The following is a 27,707-nucleotide window of genomic DNA, read 5'->3' as shown; positions in this document are numbered from 1 at the left end:
CATGGAGTTTAAAAATAAATGTTGAATGTGTTAAATTAATAGATAAAAAAGTAAAAAGTGAATAGAGTAGAGAGTAGAGAGAGTAAAGTACGAGTGAGAAAACATATTACTACTATATATGGAAATGACTCAACTATTAGAGAACTTCCCAAAATAGAAAAATGACTAAACTATGAGGAAATGGAGGGAATGTCTGACTTTAGAAGTTCAGTTTTAAGTGGTGAAACAAGTTCATCAACATCTCAATTTACAAGTTCATTTTAAGTTGTGAAATAAGCACATCATTACCTTGATTTAGACCTTCAAATGGAATTAATGGAACGTGGAATCCCAAATGGAATTACTCCCTTCGTCTCATCGAAAAAATAACTCACTTTTATTTTTTGTTTGTCTCAATCAAAATGACTTATTACTAAAAGTGAAAATATACTTATCTCTACTTTATTTATTTTGTTACTATACTCTCTCTATTTAACACAAAAAATAAAAGTGTATAAAATCTTGTGTCCCCCAAATAAAGTAATTTTTTGGGAGACAAGGGAGTATTAATTAGTAAAAAAAAATCATAGTCATTCTTATTCCTTTAATTACATTATTTGGTATTATACATACAGAATGCTATAGCTTATAATTTTATTTCGCGTGATAATGAAGACCTAAAAATTGAAATATATGATGAATGATTATAACCAAGAAATCCAAAGGTGCAAATCCTAATACCCAATACATTGCATACACCATTGAATCGTTACACGGTTTGGATAAGTTCGAAACCATTTAAAAGGCCCACGCACGTTGTATACGCGGAGCCTGAGGTATTCTCCGTGTCCTTTTGGTCATTTCACACCCTTAATACCTGCAGTATAAATACCAACGCCTCTCACTCAATCTCTCTGCGCTAAAAATGAAGGACGATTATAACCCTCCGTCTCCCCCTTCCTTCAAACACAAGCTCAAGGAATCTCTCTGCTTCTCCTGCTGCTTCGGCCGCCGAAACGATAGCCACTTCTCCCTCCATCACACTCTGCCATCCCCGTCCGACGACAACCCCGAGGTGGTCTGGATCAAAGCTAAAGGACCGCACGACCACTCGCTATCGGAGATCAAGGACAAGTGCCGCACAATTCTAGGGCTTCCGGGGGCGAAGCATAAGAGGCAGGCCTCCGTGGAATTCCGCTACGATCCATTGAGTTACGCCATGAATTTCGAGGACGGATTTGATTGCGACGATGAGGCGCCCTTGCGGAATTTCTCCGCCCGCTTGCCGCCGTCGCCCCCGGTGTCTTCCGCCCTTGGTTGAATCCGTTTGGCGTTAATGTTAAATAAAACGGAAAATGCCTGGGGTTGTTACGGTTTTGGCTGTAAATATACTAATTTCTTTAATTTTGTTATTTCTTGGAATTAACGACTTCGAATTAAATTGGTGAATTTCTTCTCAATATTTTAGATGAAAGAATCCTCTATTTGTTTTTGTTATATTTCATACTACGGCATTGTTAGAGATGTGTACGAGAGCATCCTCATTCCTAAATCCAAGCTTATCTAGGCTCCATTTATTAAATTACACTATTCACAATTACAATAAAATAAAAAATACTAACTATTGAACAATTAAAACAAAAAAACATTATCATATCAAAAATAAAAATCTACTTATTCCAATAATAAAATATTATAAATTCTAAAAAATAAAAGTACATGTCATTAGTTATTGGTGCAGTAGGAATTGTATAAGTAGAGGTAAGAGAATCTTCAGTGCTACGGACTTCCCGTCGCCCTTCTCAAAAACACCTTATGTAACGTCATAAAGACTTCTCACCTTCCTGCTAGGTCATAAGGACTTCCCACTGCACAATCCGGACTTCCCATCGCCCTTCCCGCAATAAAACAAATTCACAAATATGCAATTTACGTTAAGGAATTAAAATTTCGACACGAATACGGACGGGAAAAATGCAACGATTTTAGTTTTTTTAAAAGCATACATATTTAAAATAAAAAAGTAAATGTTATGTCTTGAATCACTATAGTTTGCCACTAGCCGAACGGGGGTCTCACTGTATATATAGAGTTTGCAACGAGTCGTATATATAGAGTTTAAAAAAACTGAAAAAATTGGGAAGTCCGCGTCGGACATCCACACGCCCTTCCGCCGACGACCGCGCTCCTCCCGCGTCCTCACAGGACGTCCGCATCCGTCCCTCCACACCTTAATGGCGGACGTCCCGGGCGCCCTTCCCGGAAGCCTCTCCGATGTCCGATGGGAAGGCCGCCGCTGGAGATGCTCTAAAGTGATGCACTCCTAAATGCGGCAATTTAAAAGAAAGCAAATTTATTGACCCAGAAAATAAAAAAGATAAACACAAATGATTATCGCTATTATTAATAAAGCGAATTATCTAACATGTATTGCAAAATAAATTTAACTTATTAAAAATAAATAAAGGTCAATATGTCAAAATTGAAAAAAAAATCAAAATATCCTCAATTGAAAATTAAATAGTGCGTGTATTTAAATATGATTAACTTAGGCCCAACAGCCCAATTATCAATTACTATTTGAAGCCCATTTAAATTCACTTTCAGTCATCGGCAACTTCTTCCCTAATTTTAATAGGGTAAACTGCCTCTAAAATCGTCAACTTTCACAAAAGGCTGGTATTTTCCGTGAACTTTAAAAGTTGCACGAAAAATCGCAAACTTTGCTCCCGTGTGCAAATTTCCCGAGTCGGGTATTCCGGCTATGTAGAGTGGTGACGTGTGTAATTGTCTGACGTGGATGATGATGTGGACGCTGATGTGTGCAATGACATGGAATTTAAAATCATATTTTAAAAAGCAAAATCCCCAAATTGCGTAAGTGTGGCTCTTCCCCGACAACAAAAAATTGACGCCGCGAGCTCTAACCCTAACATAGAATCATACGTGAAGCAGGTTTGAAATGAGTGATGAAGTAAGTGCAGTGTTCTACTCTGAGATCAATCACATGCTTCCACCCAACTCTTCAAGCTTTCCAGTAAATGACCCCTCTCACTCTCTCTCTACAATGCAGCTTTCTTCGCTCCTGTTTTCCCTATTTCAAAGCTCTGTAGCTGTCTCTGCGCTTTAATTCATCACCAAAATGTGGCAATTCATTGTAGCACCTGCGGCAGCAGCAGGATCTGGGATTTTAGCCAAGAAATTCATTACCCCCAAAATACCTAGATTCTGCTGAAACTAAATCTTCACCGCCACAAGATTTAGTCTTCGAATCAAACGATACACTCAAAGAAAGCACTAATCAAGAGAATGCAGACACCCTCGTCGACGAGGCTGCGATCTTCAGGTTTTCGAAATAAACCCAAAATCGAATCTGACTTTCAAAAAATCTAACCTTGTTTTTATCGAAATTGTCTGGACGGTGATTTTCGGATGGTGATGTTCTCTCGCGGTGGTGATTTTCCCAGAGATCTCAGCGCGATTTTGGTGTTTAGGTGAAGATAGAAATTTTAATTTTTTTCTTCCATAAATACATATTGAGTTTTTTTAATAATTCAAAATAATATGAGTTTTTTTAATAATTTTTTTTTAGAATAACACAAAACGACGTCGTTTTGTGTTCCGGCTGCCTAGTCATGCTTCCGGCTGCCACATAAGATAAGTTAATACCGGAAAATTTCAGGGTCGGGTCACTCGGGAAATTTGCACAACCCGGCAAAGTTTGCGATTTTTCGTGCAACTTTTAAAGTTCACGGGAAATACCAGCCTTTTGTGAAAGTTGACGATTTTGGAGGCAGTTTACCCATTTTAATATTAGGAAAATAAATTTTAACCCTATGCTTTTTATTTAAAAAAAAATTTCTATATGAGTTGGTAGAGATTCGTGTAGAAATTTCTATAATATTAGGAAAGTTTGGCAGAGATTCGTGTGGAAGGACTTTGTCCCTCCAAAATACTCGTTCACGACATGGCAGGCCCTCAAGGGCCGACTACTGACGAGGGACAGACTTGGGTTCAAGAACATTGACCAGCGATGCCCACTTTGTTTGTCATACACGGAGTCCGTGGAACATCTATTCTTTAAGTGTGACAAAACGAGGGAGGTTTGGAGGGAAATCAAGACATGGCTGGGTTTGAGGAGAATTATCACGACCATACCGAGCGCTATTAAGTGGCAGTTATCCGAAAGGCGAGGAGCTTGGCACTTATCACTATGATCAACCTTATGTGGAGAGCTCGGAACGCACTTATCTTTGACCGGGCACCTTTTGAACCAAAGCACATCATTTTTGAGGTGAAGAGGATTACGTACTCTACGCTGTACTCTTTGTTCCCGCACGAGCTCGTTCAAGAGCATCTCGGAGTCTAGGGCTTACTCTTTTTCCTCTTGGGGAGTTTTTCCTATTGGGTTTTATCCCTAAGAGGTTTTAATGAGGCCCTACCTCTCTCCACTTGGAGGTAAATGGGGTGGGAGTGAGCGAAGAAACAAGCATCATATTTTTGGGGGACCACGAAGACACACGGTTTAAGAGATGGATAGTTGATATTGATTTACTTTGATGGAGCTAATGCAGCACTGTTTGTGGCTGATCTTCGTTGGATCGTGTACTAGTTAGGCATATTTTGATATATGTTGTACTCTCTATCTTGGGGTTTGCCCCCATAGTCACTCCCCCCCCCCCCCCCCCCCATCGGCCCTCTAGCTTCGGCTAGTTGGCATGTTTCCCCCTCGGGTATGCCCGAGTTTGCTTGTACTTTATTTACGTTTTTTTAATTCCATTATTTATTCATCAAAAAAAAAAGTCAATTTGTCATTTTAATACGTTTCATAATAGTGAAGTCATTTCCCCTTTTAATAAAAGTCAACACATTTCTTTTCACTTACTTTACTCTCTCTTACTTTATTCTCTCTTAATCTTTCTACCTTTTTCATTGCCTACTTTAATCTTCTTTTACTTAACACATTTTTCTTAAATCACATGCTAAAAAGAAACGTCTCCACTACTATGAAACGGAGCTAGTATTATATAGACCTGTACCAGTGAATTTTGAGATCCTCTTCTAGCTAAGTAAGATAACACAAGTTCGGTAGCTAGACAAGAAATATGTGGAGGCGTTTCATGTTGGATATTTTAGTGTAATTGAGTAAACTTGATTGATCAATATTATCATAATGATACATCATATAAGTATGGAAGTGCGGAGTGCACGCTTATTTGAATTCATTATGATGGACGGGGGTCCGGGGGCAGCGCCCCCGGGTAGCGGGGTCCAAGGGGCGGCAGCCCCTGGCGGGTCCAAGGGGCAGAGCCCCCTGGCTGAGGTCCAACGAAGTTGCTGTATAAGAAATTCATCCGGAAATGTAATTTCTGAAAGTCTAAGGACTAATTTGCAATTTCGGAAACCTTTTGAAAATTAGTTATTTTCGGTTTTTTCCCCAATAGATGCACTGGTTCACATCAGCAGATGCATCTGGTTCTTCTTCTTCAAAATCTGATCGATTCTTCTGGTTCTATTCTCTCTCGAATATCAACATATTATAGTTCTGAATCTTCTGAATTGTATCCGATCAAATATTTTGGTAGAACCACCGAAATTGATTTGATCTGAAAGTGATTTATCATGACTTTCAGATTATCCGTTTTTGTTCAATATTCTAAATCTCCCCAATAAAGATCAAATCAATCTGAAAATGTCGAACAAGGAAACGGTGAAGGAATGAACGAAAGGTTTCGCAAAGTTAGATAAATTTGCTGGCCAAGACTTCAGACGCTGGCAAAAGAAGATGCATTTCATGCTGACGAATCTCAAGGTCGTGTACGTTCTGAGTACTCCCATGCCCGAGGCTGTTGAAAATGAAACTCTGGAACAGACGAGGAGGCGGATGAAGTGGGAGAACGATAACTACATATGTCGTGGTCACTTCTTAAACGGTATGTCTGATTCTCTTTTTGATGTGTATCAAAATGTTGAGTCTGCTAAGGAATTGTGGGATTCTCTCGAAGCCAAATATATGGCAGAAGATGCCTCTAGCAAGAAATTTCTTGTTGGTAACTTTATTAACTATAAAATGGTTGATTCGAGGCCTGTCATGGAACAATACAACGAGTTATTGAGGATATTGGGACAGTTTTCCCAATATGATATGAAAATGGATGAATCCATTTCTATCTCTAGTATTATTGATAAACTGCCACCTTCTTGGAAGGATTTTAAAAATAATCTGAAACACAAGAAGGAGGAGTTGAACTTGGTCGAACTTGGAAGTGATTTCCAAATGGAACAGTTCATACGTGATATGGAAAAGAGTTCTGTTGGTAATGCTAAAAACATGGTTGGTTCTTCTGTGAACATGGTGGAAGAGGGTGAATCCTCAAAGGCTGGTAAAGAGAAACGTAAGTTTCAAGGGAAACGAAAGTTTCAAGGGAATAACATTAAGGATGGGAATAAGAAGCCTAAACTGACTTGCTGGAAGTGTGGCAAATCCGGGCACTTCAAGAAGGATTGTAAGTCTGGAAAGGGTGGAGGAAAAGGGAAAAACGAGGCTGGTTCAAGTGGATCCAAGGATCCTGAAAAGCAATCAGGTTCGTTTTCTGTACCTAGTAATCATTATGTTGAGAATTATTATGCATCAATAATCTCTGAAGCATTTTATGTGCAGGATGATGATCTTTCATGGTGGATTGATTCGGGTGCAACATGTCATGTATGCAAGGATCGTCAATGGTTCAAGGATTTTAAACCAATTGAAGATGGATCTTCTTTGAAGATGGGCAACGTTGCAACTGAACCAATCAAAGGAATAGGATCTGTTAGCCTAGTATTTACTTCTGGAAATTCCTTAGTGTTAGAAAACGTTGTATATGTACCTGGTATTCGTAAGAATTTAGTTTCTGGCATTGTGTTGAATAATTGTGGTTATAAACAAGTGTTAGAAAGTGACAAATACATTCTGTCAATGCATGGTACTTTTATTGGATTTGGTTATCTATGTGGCATGTTTAGGTTGAATCTAGATGTTTCTTTTATTAATAATTCTGTTTGCATGACTTCTACTACTTTAAGTAATCATGCTAGTAAATCAGAATTGTGGCATGCTAGACTTGGACATGTACATTACAAGAGATTGAAAGAGATGTTGAAAATGAGTTTAATACCAGCTTTTGAGTTGAACAATGAAAAGTGTAAAACTTGCATGTTAAACTAAAATAACTAGACAACCTTTCAATAAGAATGTCAATAAAGTTACTAAGGTATTAGAATAGAACTTATACATAGTGATTTGTGTGATTTTCATTCGACTCCATCTCTTGGTAATAAAAAGTATGTAGTTACTTTTATTGATGATGCTACTAGATTTTGCTGTGTCTATTTATGCCATTCAAAAGATGAAGCTCTTGATAAATTTAAAATCTTTAAAGAAAGTGTAGAGCTTCATCATTGTGTGAAGATTAAAGTTCTTCGCACTGATAGGGGAGGTGAGTATTATGATCTAGCATATTTTGAATCTACTGGAATAATACATCAGACGACTGCTCCATATACACCACAACAAAATGGTGTAGCTAAAAGAAAGAATAGAACGTTGAAAGAAATGATTAATTCAATGTTGTGCTATTCTGGCCTAAGTGAAGGATTTTGGGGTGAGGCTATGTTAACAGCATGTTATTTGTTGAATAGAGTTCCTAATAAAAGGAACAAGATAACCTCTTATGAACTTTGGAATAAGAAACCACCAAAACTGAGTTATCTCAAAGTTTGGGGTTGTCGAGCTGTGGTAAGACTAACTGACCCTAAAATGAAAACCATAGGTCAAAGAGGTATAGATTGTGTGTTTCTTGGCTATTCTGAAAATTCTGCTTGTTATAGGTTCTATGTTATAGAACCCAATGACTATGTATCCGTGCACTCTATTATTGAGTCAAGGGATGTTGATTTTGGCAATGAGGATAGATTCATGTCTATATCTAAACCAGGATACATGATTGCAAGGTCTAGTAACTCTGGTGTAACTGAAAAAGTGATCGATACACCTCCTAATGCTAGGAGAAGTGGTAGAGCAAGAAAAGCTAAGTCTTTTGGAAATGATTTCCAATTGTACTTACTAGAAGGATCAAGAAATGAAATTAATTTTCAATACCAATATTGCTTTACTATTGGTGATGATCCAATGACCTACAAAGAAGCTATGGCTTCGAGGGATTCTGCATTTTGGAAAGAGGCAATCCAAGAGGAGATGGATTCTATAATCCAAAATGGTACTTGGAAACTGACTGATTTACCACCTGGCTGTATAGCTTTGAATAGTAAATGGATCTTCAAAACAAAGATGAAGGTGGATGGAAGCATAGACAAATATAAAGCCAGATTGGTTATCCAAGGCTTTAGACAAAAGGAAGGAATTGACTATTTTGACACCTATGCTCCTGTTGCTAGGATTTCCACAATTAGATTATTGTTAGCACTTGTTGCTATACATAATCTTGTAATTCACCAAATGGATGTCAAGACTGTCTTCTTGAATGGTGAATTAAATGAAGAGATTTATATCAAACAACCAGAAGGCTTTGTCATGCCTGGTAATGAACATAAGGTTTGTAAGTTGGTAAAATCTCTTTATGGACTAAAGCAAGCCCCCAAGCAATGGCATTAGAAGTTTGATGACGTGGTGTTGTCGAATGGTTTTGTATTAAACCAAGCAGACAAGTGTGTATATAGCAAGTTTGATGCTACCGGTAAAGGGGTTATCATTTGCCTATATGTGGATGACATGTTGATCTTTGGTACTGACCAAGATCAAGTTGTTAAAACAAAAGAATTTTTGTCATCTAAGTTTGAGATGAAAGACATGGGGAAGGTTGATGTGATTCTTGGAATTAAGATTACACATGGAGAACAAGAAATTTCCATTTCTCAATCACATTATATTGAGAAGGTGTTGGAAAAGTTTAACTTCAAAGATTGTTCTCCAGTTAAGACTCCTTTTGATCCTAGTGCAAAACTCGTGCCAAATAAAGGAGTTGCTGTGAATCAGCTTGAATATTCAAAGGCTATTAGATCACTAATGTATGCTATGATTAGTACTAGACCCGATATAGCCTTTGCAGTTGGGAAATTGAGTCGATATACTAATAATCCAAGTTTAATCCATTGGCAAGCAATGAATCGAGTATTTAAATACTTAAAAGGAACGATGGATTATATGTTGACTTATTTTGGATTTCCTTCTGTTCTTGAAGGTTATTCGGATGCAAGTTGGATTACCAATATGGAAGATCATTCTTCTACAAGTGGTTGAGTATTCCGTCTTGGAGGTGGTGCTATATGTTGGGCATCAAAGAAACAAACTTGTATCACGAATTCAACAATGGAATCGGAGTTTGTGGCATTAGCAGCAGCTGGTAAAGAGGCTGAATGGCTAAGAAATGTAATATATGAAATTCCATTGTGGCCTAAACCGATATCGCCTATATCTATCAGATGTGATAGTGCAACTACCTTGGCTAATGCATATAGTCAAGTGTATAATGGAAAGTCAAGACACTTAGGTGTTAGACATAGCATGATTCGTGAACTTATTATGGATGGTGTGATATCTGTGGAGTTTGTGAGAACTCATGATAACTTAGCCGATCATTTAACCAAAAGGGTTAAGTAGAGATCTTGTGCACAAATCGGCTATAGGGATGGGATTAAAGTCCACTACAAGTCTCTGATATTAAGATACCCAATTCCCATTTAGTATGACACTAGATGTAGAATTCAATGTGGAAGACTTAATATTTGGAGATTGGAACACATTTGAAAATCGTCCCAAGGTATGTCTTCGGACCTACAAGTTAAGGAGGTTGAATGTATATATTCTTAATAGTTCTTTTGAAAAATTGCAAATGTAGGTGCAAGAATAAAGGAGCCACCTATATAAGCATGAAGTTTAGCCGCTTCAAGAAGCTGGGACTTGGTTTCGACATGTTTATGAAGGATAAGGACATAGGCTAGTAAAATATAGTGTCAAGATAGAACATATTCGTATGTAAACTTTTGTGTACATTATCTTCGTGTATTCAATGTGAGTTCTCAGGGTTCAATCCTTAGAGACACCCGGGGTATTCGAATATTTGAAATGTGTAATGTACTAAGGTGGAATTCAATCGTTACGATATTTCATTTATGCAATAGTTTGAATGTTTGAGATGACTTGTTTTAGTTAATCAAGGATTGCACTAAAATAGGGGAGGATTGTTGGATATTTTGGTGTAATTGGGTTAACTTGATTGATCAGTATTATCATAATGATACATCATATAAGTATGGAAGTGCGGAGTGCACGCTTATTTGAATTCATTATGATGGACGGGGGTCCGGGGGCAGCGCCCTCGGGTAGCGGGGTCCAAGGGGCAGCAGCCTCTGGCTGGGGTCCAACGAAGTTGCTGTATAGGAAATTCATCCGGAAATGTAATTTTTGAAAGTCTAAGGACTAATTTGCAATTTCGGAAACCTTTTGAAAATTAGTTATTTTCGGTTTTTTCCCCAACAGATGCACTGGTTCACATCAGCAGATGCACTGGTTCGTCTTCTTCAAAATCTGATCGATTCTTCTGGTTCTATTCTATCTCGAATATCAACATATTATAGTTTTGAATCTTCTGAATTGTATCCATCAAATATTTTGGTAGAACCACCGAAATTGATTTGATCTGAAAGTGATTTATCACGACTTTCAGATTATCCGTTTTTGTTCAATATTCTAAATCTCCCTAACATTTCATGCTCGAGTATTGTGAATGCAAATTATAAAGACACATATGATAAGCAACTTGATGATGATTACAGCTTTTAGGACATGTACATGTCTCAATCATTGTACTCAGATTTATCGATGAACAACTAATTGCTCCATTTAGTGGCAGATCCATGATTCATAAACGAAAGGGACGAAATATATATTAGTAGGTTGGTTTAGGGTGAAAATGACAAATTTTTTTGATTTTTAGGACGACGTCGGAGCAAACTGAGGGAGTGGACATGGTAATTTTACGTCTGGATAAGAGGAAATTAGTCGCACAGAGGAGGGGCCCAGATCCGCCGGTAATTCCATTATCAAAAACGAATAGTGAATTTATATTTTAATATCGGAATATATTAATATCTTCGATCCTATCAACGACGACTCGACAACTTTTGCTGTTGTCAATTTTCCATCCCTTTATATAACATAAATATTAGACGAATCAAATATGATTATAAACAATGATGCTGGAACTGACATTGCTTAGTGACATCGATTTGCTCATTTCATTGGAAAGACAACTTAATTTTCTCCAAATTGATTCGCTGCCCCTCTCAGTTAATGCGCCAATCCATCCCAATTTAACTCGACCAATTCTTTTAGATATGAGATTTAAAAAATTAATATTGATATAAAAAAATTGTATTAAATGGGTTAAGTAAAGAAAAAATAAAATATGAAATATAAGAAATAGAGAGATGTAGTAAATAAAGTAAAAGGAAGTAAAATGTAGGTGAGAAAAATATATTGACTTTTACTAAAAATAAAATGACTTCATTATTATGAAACGTATGAAATATATAAAAGATTATAAAGAAGAGATAGTAAAATAAAAAAAGAAATGAAATAAAATATGAGAATAAATAAAGTTTTTTTCATATAAAGATGACTTAACTGCCTTAAACAAATCTCAAAATGAATAAGACTCAAGATGGGGGGAGTATAAAATAAAATGAAATGGTTGTGCTATATTTGAGCAAAACCAAAGGTTAACCTGCCGGTTTAGTCAATTTATATACTCCATAATTCAACTTGTATTATGTCGATTGGCTATATATTTCTTGCCCAACTTTATGAAACACATCATTCAGTATCACCTAACTCCCTCACGAAAGAGCTCTACCACACCCATATAGTCATATATTTAATTTAGATATGAAAATGGAGCCCAAAAGATGAAAAAGACTACTAACCGATAAAACTGAATCCTACCCCCATTTCGAGATTCCTTCGTAGATAAGCATTTTTGCCCATGCTATTTTTTATCTACACTTTTCTTTTAACTCTACTTTTGATTCAAACTTAAAATTTGATTCGGATGTCTGTAGTCTTCTACCAAAGGATTCCGTTTACTTGGTGCCGGAATAGGGGAGAGTGGAAATGAAATGCCCCTACTATATAATAATAAAAGAGTTAAAATGCGTCTATAGATGATAGTAATTTTTATTATTATCATTATCAATTAGAAAATGTGTTTATGATCCAACATAGTTAAAACAATGGTTCAGTACCTCATCCTTAAAGATAGTACTACTAATTTTTATTATAATTAGTATTGTAAATAAGACAATAGTTTAATATATCACTTTTATTGTTCTCACTTCCCATAGTGAAAATTCACAATGACTATGTGTTGTTTGGGTCATCATAGTATTAGTTGCAGTCTATTAATTATACACATCGCTATAAAAATATTAAAACCAAAAAAATAAACAAAAATAAAAAGTGAAAACCAAATTGGAATTGTTAATTGTTAATCTCATAAAAAAAAAGACTTATTCTCACCGCTTAGCAAAAGCAAATGTTAAAATCTAGCACCGCCTAAGTTTCCTCATTGCCAAAATCAGTTCATGCCGTGCCGTCGAGCTCTGTATTTCCCCGTCTCCGCCCTCCGAATCCGCCGCGCCGTCGAGCTCTGAATCGCTCTCCACCGTCCGACGTCGCAAATAGGAACGCATCAAATTGCTGGACCGTTGTACATATTTCCCTCTCTGTTATTTGTCATTCTCCAACTCCACTCACCCTCTCTCCAAAATCTCGGTAATCTTCTTCTCTCGGCGCATACGTACCACCTTCTACTTTGTTTTGTATTTTCTCATTCATAGCTGTGTGCGTTTCTCTTTTGAATTGATGAAGACGGTGTTTATCGGAGCTTATTTATAAGCCCTTGACAGTGTTTATGAATCAATATGCAATTATTACTAATTTACATAAACAATCCTAGTATGATTTGTTATGCCAAATATACATTTTTATTTCTCATTTTTTTCCTCTCCGATTTGGATCATCTCTTTCTAGTCTCTTTTACTATTCTTCTATTATGAATCACTGCTGCTTGTAGGATTTACATATTCTCTCACCTTTTATATTCATTTGATTTGTAGAAATGGTATATAAGCTGTTTTGGACTTATGTGCTCTGGATATGATCTCTTGGTAGGTAATTTGTTTGTGGTGTTTCCTTTCTGGGAATTAATGTATGCTGTTTCCATACTGGGAATTGATGTAGGCTCGATTGCCGCGAGCAATGCAATGAAGGTAATGTGTACTTGGGTATTTACCCCGTTGTTTTTATCGCGTTGTCTTGTCGGATATATTTAAGAGATTGAAGAATCTGTCCGACTGTCTTGATGCATTGAAAGAAGTTAAAATGATGCGTGTATGTGGGGTGCATTTAATACTCTGTCACTCATTTTTAAGCATCAATGTTATCTAGTAGAGAGTTCTAACATTTATAGATGGTATAAAACAGAATTAAAATGCGGAAAAGTAAAAAGACTAAAAAGGTTTATCGACTACATTGTATTATACTTTGATGTTCTTTATTTGATTGTTACACAGCCCTTGATAGACTCCAATTCTAGCTTGACATGGAAGATTTATTTATTTAGTACTAGACTTGATTTTTGATCTAATTCTAGTAAATTCTTCCTTGATTAAATTCTTCTTAATCTCCTCTTGATTCTTGCATTTGAGATCTTTCTTTCCAACACTTATATCTAGTGGAGGAACATTTACTGATGAGTTAAATATTGTTTAGAAATAATGAATCATAATTATGTTACTTAGGAATACAACTGAACTTTTTCGGTGGACAAATGTGATGGTTTGTTGGAGGATGTGCTTCTAAAAGAGTTTTCTGTAATTTATTTGACTTGCACCATTTAAGAAGGAGTAGTTCTCAAATTAATACGAGATAACCAAGTTTTGTCTTTCTTAGATTTCATGGTTGAATGTTGGAATGGTTGAGCAGCTCTTATGCATGCAGGTCAGGAAAAGTCAATCCTCAATATCCATATTTACTTCATGTGGCGATACAAGTCATAGTGCAGAAATTGCTTGCTCGTGTACTTGCTTGGAGTGAGTTTATATCTAAATTTTAGCAATAAAGATATTTTTTTTTCAATTGCAACATTAAAAAATTTCTGGTGGCTGCTGACTTTCAATTCTCATGAGGTTGATTAAAACTAATCAGTTCTCTACATTATTCGCTCTCTTTCTTTACTTTTTGTCTACTTATTTAGCATATGCTGTATTTGTTGCTGTTTTTGGTATTTTATTGTTTTTTACATCAATTGAATGCAGCGAATATGAATACCACAGATTGAATTTACACACTGTTGTTGTTTTCACTAGGGATTCAATGGAGAAAAATCTAATCTTTGCATCCGCATAAGAATAAATTATGGCCTATGATCAGAACTCTATACCTAAAGATTTACGTCCACTGAATATAATGAGAACTGTGCCTGAGGATCCTAGGATTTCTCCAGCAACTTCGTCTGGGAGGCCCGTTGAAGGGTATTATGCCAGCCCGCCCACTGATGGTAGCCCTGGCACCATACCTGCAGTTTATTACCCTGCCACAGTACCGCCTGTAGCATTTAACAATGCTGTCACTGGGGTTGCTGGATGGATTCAGCAAATTGTGCCGCCCCCTCAAGTCCAACAAGGTGTTGTGAGTGGTACTGTGGTTAATCCACTAGGTGTATATACAACGAGTCATAATTATGGGATGCGAAATGGGTGCAGTACTTCAGATCATACTAGTGACGACGGTGGTGATGATTCTTTAACGGGTCGGAAGGTCAAGTTTTTATGTAGTTTTGGTGGGAAAATACTTCCACGCTTGAGTGATGGGGCATTGAGATACGTAGGAGGGCAGACCAGGATAATTACTGTTGGAAGTAATGTGACATTTAGTGAATTTGTCCAGAAAATGGCAGCTATGTATGTACAGAATTTGGTGATCAAATATCAGTTGCCAGATGAGGGTCTTGATGCACTTGTAACTGTTTCATGCGCTGATGACCTTGAGAACATGATGGATGAATATGAAAAGTTGATAGAGAGGTCTTCCGATGGTTCTGCTAAGTTGAGAATATTTTTGTTTTCACCTTCAGATCTTGAGTCAGTTGGGCATATTGAAGATGTGCAGGATGGTGGGCAGAAGTATGTTGAAGCTGTGAATGGCATAGGAGATGTGTTCAGTGGTGGTGGTTGTATTGTTAGAAAAGAGAGTCTTGAAAGTACTATTTCTGCTCAGAATTCTGATTTCAGTTATACCGAAGGCGGTGATAGCCTAAGCCATGGATTGGGGGAGGTTGCTAGTGTGTCTTCTACGGGTGCATTGTCACTTAATGGAAATGTTGTTCCTTATGATACAGCACCAAGAGTGGTTTACATAGATCCTAATCCTCTGCCATATGCTGACTCTTGTGCTGCTTCATTAAGCATTCCAATGATAAAAACTAGCCCTACAATAGCTATGGGTGCTATCTCTGAGCAAGAGGTAGAGAGATCTGTGCCTTTATCTGTTCCACAGGGCTCAACTATTATGAGTTATCCGGCATCTTCACCATACATGCAAACTTATGCAGATCCTCATCAAGAAACTTTGTGTCATGCTAACTATGTGCAACAACCTCCCCAGATGGGATTCCCTCCTCAAGTTTTAGGTACCGTGAGGCCGGTTTTCACTCAGCAGCCCATAGCTGCAGGAGCATCTCCTCAATCTTTCACTCCTGCTGTCCACATGACAATGAATACCTCCATTGGCATGAGGCCGAGTGTTGTTCCTGTTGTTGGTCAACCACAACATGTTCAAGTGGAGAGTTATGCAGAAAACATGATGCCGCCGAGGCTAGTCCAACTTCCTGCTGCACAAGGATACAATGTCAACCAATCTCAGCCTTCTGCAACAGAACAAGGAGGGATGTATAATTGGCAGCAAATTCCACATTTTGAGCAGATGGCTTTGTCAGAAGGGGGCTTGAGTCCTCAACCAGCTGTTCTTCCAGAAAGGTTTGTATGGATAGAGGACTGCCAGATGTGCCAAAAAGCATTACCTCATGCTCATTCAGATACAGCTGCTCAGGAGCAAAAGGGAAACCCTTCTTGCACCCTCTCTGATGGTAGGTCAGTTTATACTAGTTTCATGTTGGATGGTCGAGGGAGGCCCTTAATTAGGCCTGTCGTAACTGGAACTCGGGCAGATGGCAATATGGAACAATTGGCTGAATCCGGAAAGGTTCACATAGAGGCAATTGGTGTCTCACGAAATGTTGTCAAGGGACAGAATGTTTATGATAGAACTATTCTACATAAGGCAGAACCTTCCCAGGTGACAATTCCTCAGGGTGTCGTAAGTGGGGTCAAAATTCCTCATGGTGTGATTATGGCTAATACTCCCCCATCTTCCCAAGCCAGTGCTGTCCAGAATCTAGTTGTTCAGCCTCAAATTCAAGTCATACCAGAAGCAACCTATAACAGACGGTTGAATAATGATTTTGCTCCTGTTGGAATGCATTTGCAGAAAGACCATGCTGGTCGTGAATCCCCAAAAGAATACCCTCCCAATGTTCCTACCGGATATCCTATAGATGATTCTACTTCATTGGCATATGACAATCAGAGACAAATTGAAGGAAGGTTGGATAATCTTCGGATAAATCCTTCAGAAGTTTTATATAATAATGTGTATAGCAGGACTATAGCAGATCTTAGAAAGGAAGACTCACAAGATAACATGCCAAACCAGATCCTTATGGGGGATGCTCTCAACATGCACACTTTACCATCTACAGAATTGAATGAAGCGACACCAACTCCTCCTGCAGGCAATCCTAATTTGTACCCTTATTCAGCAATTGGGGTCAATCTTCTGCCCTCAGATGACGTGGCTGAAAGCTCTGCATATTCAGTTGGTGAGTCTACTCGTACAGCTGAAGGAATCCTTCCGATTAATGAATGGAATGATAATGTTCCATGGCCACTGCACAAAATAGGTGGTGATAAAGATGCTGCTCATGAGGGGTCATTTGTATCACCATCCCATGGAGTTGGAGATATCTTAGATGGTTCATCATCACAATTTGTTAATGCGGATCCATGGATTATGCATTCTGATTCTCATCACCCTCCTCCCAGACCAAGCAAGATTCAAATTAAGAGGGATAATGCAGGATTGCGAGATCCTCTTGCCGACAATCGTCAATGCAATAGTAGTGAAACACCAACAAGTGATTCCAGGGATTCAGTAGTTGAGACTCCACTGGCTGATGGAGCTTACCAGCTTCATAACAATTTAAATTGGGATCTGAGTTCAGATCAAAGTTTGTCGAATAAAGGTTCCATATGATTTTTTTGTTTTCCTTGTGCTAATAAAAGCTTCTTATTTGTAAATCAACTACAGTGCTAATTGAGTTTTATCATTGCTCGTAAAGATTCAGCAGAGGAACAGATAAAGAGAGAACTTCAAGCTGTGGCGGAGGGCGTGGCAGCCTCTGTATTTCATTCGTCTGTCCAATCAAATCCTGAATCATTAGTGCATCCGAAGAGTGATTCTCCACCTATATCCCAGCATAATCGTGATGGACAGCCTGCTAATAATGTAGAAACAGAGCAGATAGACAAACTTGATGTTTGTGATCCCTCCCAACTTTTTACAAGACTAATTGATATTTCAACAAATATTTGTTCATTAATTCAGCTATTGTGGGACTTAACTTGTCTGACTACTTATGCAGGAAATCAAGACAAAATTATCAGAGAAGATAAATCTTGGATTCCCTGCATCAGGCGTTGGCCGATTACAGGTTCTTCCCTCCTCCTAAGTCAAATGGCCATTTTGATTCTCAAGAAGGTTATCAATCATAAATCATGTGATCTCTGTGTTTTATCTGTTTCTTTTCTTCTTGGCAGATTATTAAGAACAGTGACCTGGAAGAGTTACGAGAATTGGGTTCTGGTACCTTTGGGACAGTTTATCATGGAAAATGGAGAGGGACTGATGTTGCAATTAAACGCATAAATGATAGATGTTTCTTCGGGAAGCCTTCAGAACAAGAACGCATGGTTCGTCTCCTTGTTAGTTTGTTCACAAATTTTCTTTTTTTTGGCCTTCAATATATCTAACAAGAGTGGTGATTTTGAATCAAACCACTATGTTAATTGGGGTAACTAAGTAAGATAACTTGCACCATCCAAATGTGGTTGTTTTCTAAGGTGTTGTCCATGTTAGTCACATTAATTACGCTGTACTCCTCTGTCCACCATTTACAGAGTCATTTTGACTCGGCATGTGTTTTAGGAAATTGCTTGACTTTGTGAAGATAAGTAAATGGAGAACGTAAGTGCAATGTGAGACCCACTTTTAGTATTAGTCTTATTTTGGGTTGTGAGTGTAAAAAGTTAGTGGAATGTGGGATCCACATACCAAAAGTGGAAAAGAGTAAATGGTTCTTTAAATCTTGGACAACCCTAAAACGGCAAAATGGCTCTTTAAATGGTGGACGGAGGGAGGACGGAGGGAGTATATTTTATCTGACTGGTGATCTCTTGCATATTTTAGAGGGATGATTTTTGGAATGAGGCGATCAAGCTAGCCGACTTACACCATCCTAACGTTGTTGCTTTTTATGGAGTTGTGCTTGATGGTCCTGACGGTTCGGTTGCAACTGTCACTGAATACATGGTGAATGGATCTATGAGAAATGCATTGCAGAGGAACGACAGGTATGACATTTATTGCGTATATAGATTCAAACCTTCTCTTAATAATAGTATTACACAATGACATTAAAACTCAACCATGACCATTCTTTATGCTGAAATTTACTGTTACTAGGATTCTGGATAAGCGCAAGCGCCTTTTGATTGGCATGGATGTTGCCTTTGGAATGGAATACTTGCACGGAAAGAATATAGTACATTTTGACTTGAAGAGTGATAATTTATTGGTCAATCTCCGTGACCCACATCGACCAATATGCAAGGTTAGAGATTGACTGTCGTATTTGGAAAATATTTATGTCGTTTTATTCACAGTTGTTGCCATCATTACACCTCGTGTCGCTTTCACGAGCTCTCAATAACTGTAGTGCTCTACATGGTGCACCCTGTTCATCTTTTCTGAGACTATCCAGCCCTTCTATAAATGCAGTGTTCTACATAAGCCCTTCTAATGTATCTTCACAAGGTTTAGGTGGGAGGCACTGCTACCTAAACTTGAATATTCTGAAATGACAAAACCTTTTTGTGATGCAAGCAGAGAGAATTATACGTAGCACCAATTATTGGCATTACCATCAATTGGTACATGATACATGTTCCAATTATGAACAATGTTGCAGACTAGCACTTGTGATAAATAGCAACATGCACTAGTGCGTATCTTATAGGTGGTCTGGATCAACGTTAGATTTTTCAGTTTCAATGATTTGGATGTTATGCTAGACTGTTCTCCCATGCACAGGCATCCTCAACCTAGAACCTATGAGAGGACTGGAACATATATCCATATCACAAACTCTTGCATCACTCTCACCATTAACGGCCACCCTTCTCTCTCTCTCATTTTACAATGTGAAAATAATGCTCTGTGTGACTGCATGTAGGTTGGTGATTTGGGGCTGTCCAAGGTGAAATGCCAGACGCTTATTTCAGGTGGTGTAAGAGGAACCCTTCCATGGATGGCTCCGGAGCTTCTAAATGGCAGCAGTAGCCTTGTCTCTGAGAAGGTAGTCTTTCATATCTGTTTGTCTCTCCCTATGACAGTATTAATACTTAGTCATCTTAAATCTTCCTTAATGTGGTGTTCCACAGGTGGATGTATTTTCATTCGGAATTGTAATGTGGGAACTTCTCACTGGAGAAGAACCTTATGCAGATCTGCACTACGGGGCCATCATTGGTATGAGTGTGAACTTCATCTCAGATCAACTTGCATCCCAAACATCAACTCTTAACATATTCCTTGTGCTTCACCTTGTAGGCGGTATTGTTAACAACACATTGCGGCCTCATGTGCCGGAAACATGCGATCCTGATTGGAGAGCTCTGATGGAGAGATGTTGGTCGTCTGAACCACGGGAGAGGCCGAATTTCACAGAAATTGCTGACGAGTTGAGGGCTATGGCGAATAAGCTTCCATCGAAAGGCCAACTCCCTCAACCCAAAAGCTGATTTTTCTCGCATTTTGGACTTCCGCTTGCTCGATCCAAGCACCATTCCATGAGTAGGGAAGGTCTGCTTAGTTTCCTTTGATAACTCTTTTAGGGACTATGCTGACAATGTGAATTTTTCAGTAGAATTAATTTTTAGCTGTAATATTGATTGTCATTCAGTTTTGATGCACCTGAGTCTCATCTCCTTTGATTTCGGATAATGCTTTACTATAAATATTAGTATACCATTCACTTTCTTCTTCCCTGTCTCCCTTTTTGGAGTGAATTGTAAACAAGCTTGATTGAAGTACTGGCTAGGCGTAAATTCTTGCAATGTTACTTTTTATAACGAAGCGGTCGATCGTTTATAATATTGATAAACCAACTTGTAAACCGAGCATCGGTGGTTCCACAGTTGTCTGGATTATTTGCATCGTCATGGTCCTGATTCTTTGTGTTGGGTTAGGGCATCCACAACTCATCCCTTAGACCACATTATCGGCGACCTAGTCCTGCCCAATCAACATTTACCAATTTTATAAAAATGGAAACATGGCCTCTCTCTTGAGCCATGGCCAGCCAGTTTGAAGGTGATATGCGACCACTTGGTCTCTTTTCCTCTTTATTTTATCAACCATTTGTGATTGTGCCATTTGACGCAACCTCTAATCAATTGATAAATATTTTGTTTAAAATTTAAATACTTTTTATATATTTTTCATTCTCTATAAACAGTGACTACATTTGCTACTCCGCACATAATGACATAATCCTTCTTTCATAATAATTTCTACTTTTTTATCCTTTGTTGTCATTATGGAGGATACTGAGAATTAATTATATTTTCCAATCCTAAAATTTCTATTCAACCCCAAATATTATTTTCCCAACTTTGATAATTTCCAAATTCTAACGAATATCAAAGTTCATTTGAAAACATCTCTCAAAACTCAAGCTAAGATCTACAAACCAACATGAATGCTTCAAACACTCCATAGGGTTAGAGTGAGCAAGAAGATATAACACTAATGTTTGCTTGGTGTTTCACACGGATGCAATTGTGGGTATCAACCAAACCAGTGTCAAGCTATGACAAAATATTCTAAATCTATATGAACAAGGAAGAACAAAAAATTCAGGAGTGGGCAAACAAATGGACTTTGGAATCATTGAGACAACGCTATACAAATGTCTCCAAGTGGATTGTTGCATACAAACATGCGCACGATCGAGTTACTAGCGACCAATCTAAAGAGGATATTGAGAAAACCATTTAACAACTGTATAGTAAGAATAAATTTACTCACCATAAGATGTTTGAGAGAGTGATGTGACATAATCTTACGTGAGAATTGAAATTGAATAGCGACTGTTTAACTCGTTTCCAGTCAGATTAAGCTAGTTTTGAATAAAGGTGGAAGCTCAAAAAGAGCGAGAACTAGTGACTCGCCTAAATTTGTGCAAGTAATATTCCGCAAGTGTACAAAGATATCGTAGTAAAGGCTAGCTAGAGTATCGTGTTCACAAGGACTAAAAAACACTTGAGTATCTCGAATTGTTATCGTTCACTATCTGGATTACGAAAAGGGGTTTGCTTTATGAATCCTAAAATTGCTAACTAAATAATAAGTGTAAATAGCACAAAAGAAAAATTGAGTGTTGATAAAATATGGAGAAAAGCAGAGCTTGTGGATCTAATTACAAAGTTTCAGTCTTGATTCTCTATTTTGTGTCTCGAGTATTGTTAAGAAAGTCACGACTTTAGGATAAGCCCTCTCACGAGTGCGCTTACCTAGTACTTAGATTTTAATTATCGAAGTCTCCTTCCAATATATAGACTCTAACCCCTTCATCTCCTAAAACTCAAGTCTCTCGAGTGCAAATAATATAAGTGATGATTGTTTTATGTCCAACAAGGCATCTAGAAGAACGTAAATCAGGTAGTAATAGAGAGAGGTTAATAAGGAATCCACTAACAAGATCCATAATAGGCCAGGAAAATGTTACTCCCATAGTCCCATAGGCTACGCGACTCTTGACTTTTTTAGTACCATTAATACACAGCAAGTCTAGAATTCAGTCTCTCCCATATTTAACTTACAAAAAGCAAAATTAATAATGAGGCGCACGTAGTCAAATTTGTAGTGATAGTTGACAACAATATTTGAGCGTTGAGACTTGAGAGGGCAAGCAGGCCATCGTCATCCACCCACACGTTTCTTACTCAATAATTTAATTTTCCCCTTTATAGAATCTTCCAAGCAAAGGGGTACGGGGTACCCCATCTTCTCCGATTTTTCAACACACACAGGAAACGCGTGTTACGCACCTATATATAACCTCCACAAAATCATCAAGTCTGATATACATATACTCCGTATTTTGATGGCTAAATATCATGAGAGCTTCGCAACGCCCTACTCGGCCGTCATCGACAACGACGACGATGACGAGGCGGCCCCGAGCGGTTGTTTCTGCTTCGGGCGGGGCGGCGGAAGCAAGTACCTCTTGCAAGAAAGCGGCGTACATGAGAAGGCGTGGGTGGCGACTCAATTCCAGAAAATGAAGCAGTGGTCGGAGGTGGTGGCGGGCCCCAAATGGAAGAACTTGATCAGGAAGATAGGCAGGCTGTGCCACTGTCCGAAGAAGCAGCCGCCGTTTCAGTACTCGCCGGAGAGCTACGCCCTCAACTTCGCCGCCGATCAAGAAGAAGCTAACCCGTTGCACAGTTTCTCCGCCAGGTTTGGGCCTCGTGTGCCCATCAACCATGCTGCTCTTGCTTCTTAATTATTCAATTCATTCTTTCAAATGTATAAATTTCTTTTAACGATATTTATTTTGATATTTGATGAAAATCGTCTTAATTTTGAGTATCATGTTATTTGGCCAAATAGTTTTTTGACAGCCGGCTGACTTATCAAACTATTCCCTCTAACATCACAGCTCACTATTTGAATACTTCCACCTCTATATCCTATTTCAATCTCATATTCACATTTCCAACCTTATCTTAATTTTACAATCATTTCAAAAAACAGAAAAACTACTTCATGATACTTCAAAATAAAAATTTACGGTAATTTAAATTGCAATTATTGCCAGAACCTAATTGTTGCATGATAAACTCTTTGCTCCATGAATCCGAATTGTTCGGATCCCACCCCAATGCATATAAATAGGCTGTAAACACTGTTTGAGCATTTGGAACCATTTCTGACAAAATTGAAGGTAATTAATAAAAAAAAAAGAGAAAGTGAAATGGGTAAAGAGGGAGTGAAGTGTAAAAAATGTGACAAAATGATTTTGCACGTCGCAATGCAGTCTCGCCCCGTTGAGGGAAGCTACTTGCATTGTGAATTCCCAAATACCATAGCCTAAGCCTCGACTGCAAAGGAGTGTATTTCTTTGCAACTTGAACAACTTATAGGATATCCAAGGGGAGAGATAAATGGAGAGCTAAAGTCTTATACCTCTCCATTAATGGAAAGGTTATACCTTTATGTTTTGGAATGCATTTTTGCACTATTATTTTATTTTAAAAAATAATTTATCTTGGAATGTGTTAATTTTTGAAAGGGTATATTTCACTTTTTGAGTAGGTAAATAGAGGATATACCATCCCACAAAAACTCGTCACAAAGTAATTGGCACATTTCTTTTTTTTTGGTAAAAATTACTACTACTAGTTCATTTGTCTCTTCTAATTTATTTAATGTAATTTTTTAAATTTGGAACGTATGGAGTAGCAAAATAGGAGCATGTGCTGATGCTAGTTTTCCGAATCAATAGAATTCATCGTCTACTCATAAGAACCACCAAATTTATACACAAAAACACGGAAAGGACTGAGTTGTGGCAATCGATACAAAAAAAAAGAAAAAAAAGAAACAAGACAACTTTTCAAGGATCCTACTAGTGTAAGTCTAGGTATATAACACCACAGCTGATATACAAGGCAACAATTTATATGTTTTCAAGGAATATATAAGATTTCACCTCTCGTCCAATGCCAAAAATTACCCTAATACGGCCACACCAGTCCTTCCCCTCTCCTGTTCATGACCGCATAGCTGTTGATATGGTGTGGCTTCTGATCAACACGATGGAGAATATATCCGTCTGTAGCTTAACTTTGAGACCGAGACGAGTTCTTCACGAGAATCGCTCATTAGCAGTTTTATCACCTGTGCCACTATATGATCGAAGAATCAATCAGATGGATGTCAAAAAGTTTCTGATCTGGGAACACGGGAGATGAACTTACCTCTTTCGCTTGCTTTTCGGAGTAGAAGAAGAAGGATTGCTGTGCCAATTCCTTTTTCGTTGGTTGATGAACCAGTTGTTTATTTGTTTTAGTTGCAAACCAGTTTCCTGTACCAGCCTCGCCTTATCTTCCTCCTGGCAGAGCATATTATATGATATTAGGAGTTGAGACGAGTAAAGGATTGATTAGTTCAACACAGAGATGTTATTTAAGGTCAAAACGCGCTTACTGTAGGATAAGGCCATTTGGCATGTGACTGCCACCATGCTTTCAACACTGACGTGGTATCACCCGGCAGTTTTCCTGCTCTTCTTTTTCGTAGTATCTCTTCTCTGATATCCAAAATCTTCTCCTTATAATCCTAGAAAGTGCAATTGTTTTTGTTAAGACACTTTGAAACTCAAAATTGGGCTCAAGGGAGAAGCAGCTTCGTGTTTGCAGTTTTATTTTCACCTGTTTAAGTTCGTGCTTTAACTCTTGCCTCACGCGCTCCATCAGGGACCTCTCAGTTTCAGTTGGTACCAGGGGACCAAATCCCATGTTGTCTCCACCATCGAGGCTTTCATCGAATAAGTTAGCCTCACTATCAGCCTGGTCCTCATCATCGTCAGACATGGTTGCTCCTGAACCTTCTCCTGGTGCTACACCTGTTGAGAATATACACGGAACATGAACACAAAACGTTAGGGTCTGATCCATGATGGTGAAACAGGGAAATCGATGAGGAATGATCTAGATGAATTAGGTTGATAAAGAAGCATCTGCACACATGGCCTATTGAGATGAAAAACAAATAACTTTTAAAGCCAATGAAAATTAACAGCGGCCTAAGCAGGGCGACTGAGCATATTTGGGCAGCACAAGATACTTTTATAAGAGAGGCTGTGTAGCCCAACAAATTAGACATGAGTGTAGTTTCTAAAGCAATATTACTCCTAAAACTGATAATAGGCCTTTTCACTCTCCCACACATTTTTGCAAATAACTGAACGAAGGAAAATGGGCTGTGACTATGATATAGAGTTTCGGTTATGAAAAATAGATCTTAAACTGAAAATGCTTGCAATAATAAACTAGAATTGAATCCGATAATGACCTGTCAGGCTTTGCAGCGATTGCTCAAGCTCCCAACATGCCATAACAGCTTCCATAGCATGAACTCGGACATGTTGCTGCAGTTGTTCTTTAAAGGAAGATAACAATAGGACATAATGTGTCTGCAAAAAGTTAGAAGTTGAAGACACGGGGATTCTGAACATCATAATCGATAATACTACAAGTTTCAAGTTTCGTTAAACTTTGGAGTTTCGTATGTGCTTCAAGAGCACGTCTTACCAAGATTTATCAATTTGGAAGGCAAAAACTAATGTTTTCCAATCAGAAACTATCCCAGTAATCTAGAAACTATGTGTGCTTATTTACAATTTTAGTGGACAGATGAAATATATAGATAGAGAGGCGTTGTTCCATCTTGGAGATGAAAGAGTTTAAGTGGAGCTACATCAATCTCCAAAGCACTAAAAAGTAAAGAATTGCAGTTGTTATTGTAGAGATAGTAAGAGGATTAATTTCCTACAAACAGATATACTAGCAAGGGTAGGAATCAGTAGTTCCGTGAATCGTATCATCAGATCGAGGTGGTGAATGGAAAAACAAATTAGGAAGCAAGCGAATTAAGAAAGTAGAATTGAGGAGAAGAGAAATAAGAAATTGGGAAGGTGATTACCATGAAATTGTCGAGGTCTTTGTGATCGAGGGGGTGGTGGGCGAGGACGGAATATTTAGAGACGAGCTCCTGAGAGTGGGCGAGCTGGGCGTCGATTCTGGGGAGCTGGTCAACGGGGGTGGCAATCCGGAGGCAGGAGACGTGTGCGGAGAGAAGCTGGTCGTACAAGGGGTGGGTCAGGATGTCGGCCTTGCACTTGTCCTTCTCCCAATTGGAACTGGAGTTGGTGTTGAAGGTGGGGGGTTTGTCGTCGAACAGGGCGGAGGAGGGGTGGTTGTGGTCGGAGTAGAGGGGCATTTCCTGGGAGAGGTGGTCCTGCTGCTCAAATGCCATGGCTGCCCTCTGTGTTTCTTCTTTCTCTCTCTGCTATTAATATTTGTTTTGAGAGAAACAGAGAGAGAGAGTTGAATTTGGGTTCCAAGTGTAGATAGCAGAATGGACTCTCTTCTCTCTCTTTGCTTAAAACATTCATCTGGACTAAATTTTCTAGCTTTTACATTTGGTGGATAGGGGTACAATGGTCAATTGGGAATACTATGCCTCTCGCTTTTTTCTTTCTTTTGTACTACTAGTGAGCAAATTTTTTTCCACAGAAATTAAGAAAAAATATATAATGTATTAAATAAAAGAAAGGAATAATAATAAAATAGAGGATAAAATAAAAATAGAAAAATATTTTACTCTTTATTAAAAATGACTTTATTTCTATACAACGACAAAATGAAAAAATTACTATAATACTGTAGAGGTGTATGATGAGACTAGCACCCATCAAAAATTTGTATGGGCGTTATATAGTGGCATGACGTTCGGAAAAATGTCAAGACTTCGCACCCGGAAAATGGGCGCAAATATTTTGGCTAAAATTCAATAGTTTGTGAATTAATTAAATATTTTTTTGGTAAAGAATTCAATGGAGTAGTTTTTTTTATTATTCGGATATTTTGGATAAAGTGGGTATATTTTAGGGTCTAAAGGTAATATACTATGTATTTCCGATTGTGTTGATGAATAATAAATTTTTGCAATCTCTGTAACTTTTTTTTGGAAAGTAAAAATCTAATTAGGGATGTCAATAAGGTAAACTCAATAGGTTTCAGGCCAATCCTCCTTGAGCTATGAGTTAATCGAGTTACTATCAATAAAATTAATATTAGTCAGACCAATACATAAGACCATATTTATCGATCATTTTTGGTCAACCGTCATATCATCAAGTTATTAAAAAGAAAAATAAAATTATAAAGATATCTCTCTCTCCTTAACCATGGTAGCATTTCGTGCAACCACATACAACTGGTCTCTCTGCTTTTTTTTAAGTCCGCCAATGAGATTGTGCTAAATGACACGATCTTATAGTAAATGTTTTTTTTATAAAATTTATATATCTTTAATACTATATTATATTAAAAATTATAAAATTAATAACCCAAATTTTTAATGAAAATAAAAATTAAATACATATGGGTGTAATTAAATAGGTAAAATATGACACTTTTGTCGA

At 37.9% G+C, this 27,707-nt stretch overlaps 4 protein-coding genes across 5 annotated transcripts; 3 read left to right on the top strand and 1 right to left on the bottom strand.

Annotated features, from left to right (window-relative positions):
* The first annotated feature begins 880 nt into the window (after window positions 1–880).
* Window positions 881–1,439, top strand: LOC125193129. The gene has a single exon (XM_048090871.1). It carries the CDS (start codon window positions 905–907, stop codon window positions 1,298–1,300), a length of 396 nt encoding a protein of 131 aa, XP_047946828.1. The 5' UTR covers window positions 881–904; the 3' UTR covers window positions 1,301–1,439.
* An 11,154-nt stretch (window positions 1,440–12,593) lies between these two features.
* On the top strand, window positions 12,594–20,474 carry LOC125193259. Of its 2 annotated transcripts, XM_048091029.1 has the most exons (13): window positions 12,594–12,808; window positions 13,208–13,305; window positions 14,036–14,127; window positions 14,404–16,973; window positions 17,055–17,396; window positions 17,493–17,689; window positions 17,796–17,864; window positions 17,971–18,123; window positions 18,620–18,783; window positions 18,896–19,043; window positions 19,665–19,787; window positions 19,873–19,960; window positions 20,042–20,474. In XM_048091029.1, the coding sequence occupies exons 4-13, from the start codon at window positions 14,453–14,455 to the stop codon at window positions 20,230–20,232; spliced, it is 3,996 nt and encodes a 1,331-aa protein (XP_047946986.1). In that variant the 5' UTR covers window positions 12,594–12,808; window positions 13,208–13,305; window positions 14,036–14,127; window positions 14,404–14,452; the 3' UTR covers window positions 20,233–20,474. The 2 variants fall into 2 exon arrangements, with proteins under 2 accessions (XP_047946986.1, XP_047946985.1); XM_048091028.1 differs by having other exon boundaries at window positions 14,404–17,396.
* A 2,124-nt stretch (window positions 20,475–22,598) lies between these two features.
* LOC125195078 lies at window positions 22,599–23,000 on the top strand. The gene has a single exon (XM_048093279.1). The coding sequence runs from the start codon at window positions 22,599–22,601 to the stop codon at window positions 22,998–23,000; it is 402 nt and encodes a 133-aa protein (XP_047949236.1).
* A 1,013-nt stretch (window positions 23,001–24,013) lies between these two features.
* On the bottom strand, window positions 24,014–26,669 carry LOC125194309 (homeobox protein knotted-1-like LET12). Its single transcript, XM_048092453.1, has 6 exons — window positions 26,204–26,669; window positions 25,574–25,694; window positions 24,931–25,124; window positions 24,707–24,838; window positions 24,478–24,611; window positions 24,014–24,405 (listed from the first exon to the last, which is right to left on the bottom strand). The coding sequence occupies exons 1-6, from the start codon at window positions 26,534–26,536 to the stop codon at window positions 24,366–24,368; spliced, it is 954 nt and encodes a 317-aa protein (XP_047948410.1). The 5' UTR covers window positions 26,537–26,669; the 3' UTR covers window positions 24,014–24,365.
* Between the last annotated feature and the right edge of the window lie 1,038 nt (window positions 26,670–27,707).

This window comes from Salvia hispanica, chromosome 6 (assembly GCF_023119035.1).
Source record: "Salvia hispanica cultivar TCC Black 2014 chromosome 6, UniMelb_Shisp_WGS_1.0, whole genome shotgun sequence".
NCBI lineage: Eukaryota > Viridiplantae > Streptophyta > Magnoliopsida > Lamiales > Lamiaceae > Salvia > Salvia hispanica.
This window is presented reverse-complemented; position numbering and strand designations above follow the sequence as displayed.

What these genes read in the sequence shown, in the direction of transcription:
- LOC125195078 (XM_048093279.1), top strand. Translation starts at nt 22,599, where the DNA reads ATGGCTAAATATCATGAGAGCTTCGCAACGCCCTACTCGGCCGTCATC.
- LOC125194309 (XM_048092453.1), bottom strand. Translation starts at nt 26,536, where the DNA reads ATGGCATTTGAGCAGCAGGACCACCTCTCCCAGGAAATGCCCCTCTAC. An exon ending in AAGACCTCGACAATTTCATG is followed by an intron (nt 25,695 to 26,203) that starts GTAATCACCTTC and finishes AACTTTTTGCAG; the next exon opens with ACACATTATGTCCTATTGTT. An exon ending in CCGAAAAGCAAGCGAAAGAG is followed by an intron (nt 24,406 to 24,477) that starts GTAAGTTCATCT and finishes TCGATCATATAG; the next exon opens with TGGCACAGGTGATAAAACTG.
- LOC125193259 (XM_048091028.1), top strand. Translation starts at nt 14,453, where the DNA reads ATGGCCTATGATCAGAACTCTATACCTAAAGATTTACGTCCACTGAAT. An exon ending in GTAGCCTTGTCTCTGAGAAG is followed by an intron (nt 19,788 to 19,872) that starts GTAGTCTTTCAT and finishes GGTGTTCCACAG; the next exon opens with GTGGATGTATTTTCATTCGG. An exon ending in GCACTACGGGGCCATCATTG is followed by an intron (nt 19,961 to 20,041) that starts GTATGAGTGTGA and finishes TTCACCTTGTAG; the next exon opens with GCGGTATTGTTAACAACACA.
- LOC125193129 (XM_048090871.1), top strand. Translation starts at nt 905, where the DNA reads ATGAAGGACGATTATAACCCTCCGTCTCCCCCTTCCTTCAAACACAAG.